At 44.4% G+C, this 3,100-nt stretch overlaps 1 protein-coding gene across 3 annotated transcripts in view; it reads right to left on the bottom strand.

The window, feature by feature from the left end:
• ITGB6 (integrin subunit beta 6) overlaps positions 1-3,100 on the bottom strand; it is a 103,696-nt gene that overhangs the window by 33,598 nt on the left and 66,998 nt on the right. For all 3 annotated transcript variants that reach the window (XM_004703796.4, XM_045299326.1, XM_004703797.4), the window contains one exon: positions 2,657-3,074. In XM_004703796.4, coding sequence (XP_004703853.1) covers positions 2,657-3,074 — 418 coding nt within the window. The remainder of the gene's footprint in view (positions 1-2,656; positions 3,075-3,100) is intronic.

Below are 3,100 nucleotides of genomic sequence, written 5' to 3'. Positions count from 1 at the left end.
TTTGTATATGTACATGTCTTTATCTAGAGCTCTATAAATACCCTTTGCCTCCCAGCTCTTTCCTCTATTTCCATTGATTCTCCTCCTGTCCCACTATCAGTTGTAATACATTTTTAAAGGATAGTGATTTTACAGATAACTTTACAATTTCGATTTGAGAAATTTCTCAATTTTTCTAAAAAAATTAAAAATGCACTCAATCCTTTCCATAGCCATTTCACAAATGAAGGTGAGCCATAAAGTATTGCTACGAGGGTTCCAGTTTATTCCAAACCCACCATGCAGAGTCTGCCTCTGTGATCAGTGGATGGCTGCAGATAAGCTCTCTCGGCACCGCACTTGGCTTAGTCTTGTTAAGGTGCCATGTCAAAAAAAAGGTCCAGTCAAAGCAGTGACTTCTGAGGCTCTGTGGGGCCAATCAAATTCAAGATAGAGAGGTCAACTCAGAAGATTTGGTGATTGTTTCTGGGATTCCAAAGGGACAATCTTTTAGCAACCTTTTAATTTTGAGTTGGGTGGGGTTTTACAGAGAAAAATCAGTTTGCCATTCAACCATTCATACTCATTGTAGATCACGTCATTGACTGTAATCTCCGCATTGCAACATCTCTCATCTCACTTCCCCATTTCCATTCCTTCTTTGTTTGTCATCCTACCTGCCTTCTGAATTCTGTGTTTGGGTAATTACTGCCTCTTTCATGAAAAAAAAAAAAAAGGTTGATTTTTGAACGAAGTATAAGGAGTGGGTATTTCCCAAATATTATTGTTTGCCGTGTAGACCTGTCTATTGTTTGGCTGAAAATGAAGCCATGAGGCTAAGTTCAGTTCCAGGCATGAAGAGTGAAAGGGGGACATAGTGTGGGAAGTTCCACCAGTATTCCCAATGTTGTCTGTAGTGTGTTATGATCCACACAGTCGAATAAACACCAGTTAACATCTTCCTGGTATTCTCTGTTTTGAACTAAAATCCATCTGACAGCAGCAATGATATCCCTGAATCTGAATCCAGCTTGAATTTTAAAGTTCTTTGTTGGTGTACCGCTGCAACCATTTCTGAAATGTCTTCAGCAAAATTGTACTTGCATGTGGTATTAATGACATTGTTCCATGACTGCTGCACTCTGTTTGGTTACCTTTTATAAACTGGGATGGGCCCAATATGGATCTCTTCCAGTGCGCAGGCCAGGAGCTATCTTCCAAACTTTTTGACATAGATGAGTGAGTGCTTCCAGGACTTCTTCAACTGGTTGAAAAATTTTACTTGGATGGAGTGGGAGAAAAATGGGGACCCAAACTGAAGGTCCTAAGGAAGACCAGGCTTGGTGATCAGAAAAAATGTCAGGTGCGACATAAGACTATGGACCAACCCTATGGTTAAAAAAAAAAGAGATCAAAAGAGCAGCACTTACCCACTGTCAAGGCTCAGCAGGTTAAGAAAGAAAGGAAAATGGAAATAGAAAACCAAGGAAGGAAGCAGAGTGGGTGATGGTGCGTTGAAAGGAGCAAGATGAATGGATAATGTGGTAGTTACATAATCTGGTGTCCATTTGAGGGTTAAGAGTGAAGGGGTGGAGTCTAGCCTGTCAATCAGGATATAGCCAATGAGGCCTCTGTGTGGACATGGCCTTCTCTTGAAGATTCTGGGAACTCCTGGTTTTCCTCCTTGGAGGCTAAGGACATACTCTCTCTCTGTTCCCTACCTTGGAGACTCTCTACTGACAAGGCTCACTCCCTGTAAGACATTTCTGAGAAGAAACCACATGGACCGACCCTGATGCAACCAGAGCCCTGGGAACTGGAGAAACCATGTGGAGATCCCTGTCAGGGCTGAGATGCTTACAGTGCCACTGGATCCACAAGACTTCCCACCCATTGGCATGTGATCTTCTTGCATTCGGCACCATTGCATGTGTTTCGTGAGTCTGAAGAGGACTTTATAGATTGGTATCAGACATATGGGCTAATACCAGACTTATGGACTTGATCTGGACTGGGCTGGGATGCTTTCTTAATATTCAATTTCTCTTGTATATAAAGGTCTTTCTTATACACATGTGCGTGTATAGTATATGAATTGTTTCTCTAGTCTACCAGACTAACACAAATAGAAACCAAACACATACACATTATTGAAGGTATAACTGATGACCTGCTCTGTAAATCGTCGCCTAATTCACAAGTAAAAGAAGAAAGGAAAACTCCAGAGCACAGTTCTCTGATACACAAGAAGGCTGCATGAGTCAAGCAGACTTGACGGTCCCAAACCCACTGCCATCAAGCCTATTCCAACTCACAGCAACCCTAGAGGGGGTTTCCTGGGCATAAGTGTTTAGGGGAGCAGATAGCCGCATCTTTCTCTCTCTTAGCAGTTGGCGGGTTTTAGCAGCCACGTTGGCCAGTCCAACGCTTACCCAACAGTGTCACCAGGACTCTTAAGACGTGGCTTTGTCAGAAGAAAACAGTAATAGAGATGTAAGCTCAGTTGGGAGAGTTTTCACTCCATGTCAGAAAATGTACCCATCCCACTCAATCCACCAGCAAGTATTTTATTGAGCATCTGTTGTGCACAGAAACCTGTGGAAGGTATACAGCATGCAAAGACCTTTCTGGATACTCAAGGAGAGCGCAGTGTAAGGTGAATGTAGAGGAAACCTACCTCCGCAGAGCAGCCCTTTGTGCCTCACGCAGGAGAAGTTGTCACATTGGCAGTAAGGCCCGTAGATGTTTCCGTAGGGAGACAGGTGGCAGATACACTGCCCACAGTAGCAGTCGCCCCTTCCGCTGCACGAGGGTTTGTCTGGGGCTTCCTGGCAGGACTCTGTGCTCAACATGTCCTCACCACACTCGCAGTGAGGACCCATGTGGCCCTGGTGGCAGGCACACACCCCACACTGGAAGGAGCCATTCCCGTGGTGACATTTGGAGCTGTTCACTTCTACTTCTTTCTGACAGTCACAGCTGCATTCTGGATAGACAAGGATCTCCAGGGTGTCGCCCAGGCCCACGGGCTTTATGGTGAGGTGCCTGCTTTTCTTCTCGCAGTTCGGTATGCTCACTGTCACATTGAAGAAAGCCTGGAGAAGAAAATAGTAATGACACC

The sequence above is a fragment of the Echinops telfairi genome, unplaced genomic scaffold (assembly GCF_000313985.2).
Source record: "Echinops telfairi isolate 266 unplaced genomic scaffold, ASM31398v2 ScPeMD7_4;HRSCAF=17, whole genome shotgun sequence".
NCBI lineage: Eukaryota > Metazoa > Chordata > Mammalia > Afrosoricida > Tenrecidae > Echinops > Echinops telfairi.
The sequence above is the reverse complement of the archived record's forward strand: the minus strand, read 5'-3'. Positions and strand labels throughout refer to the sequence as shown.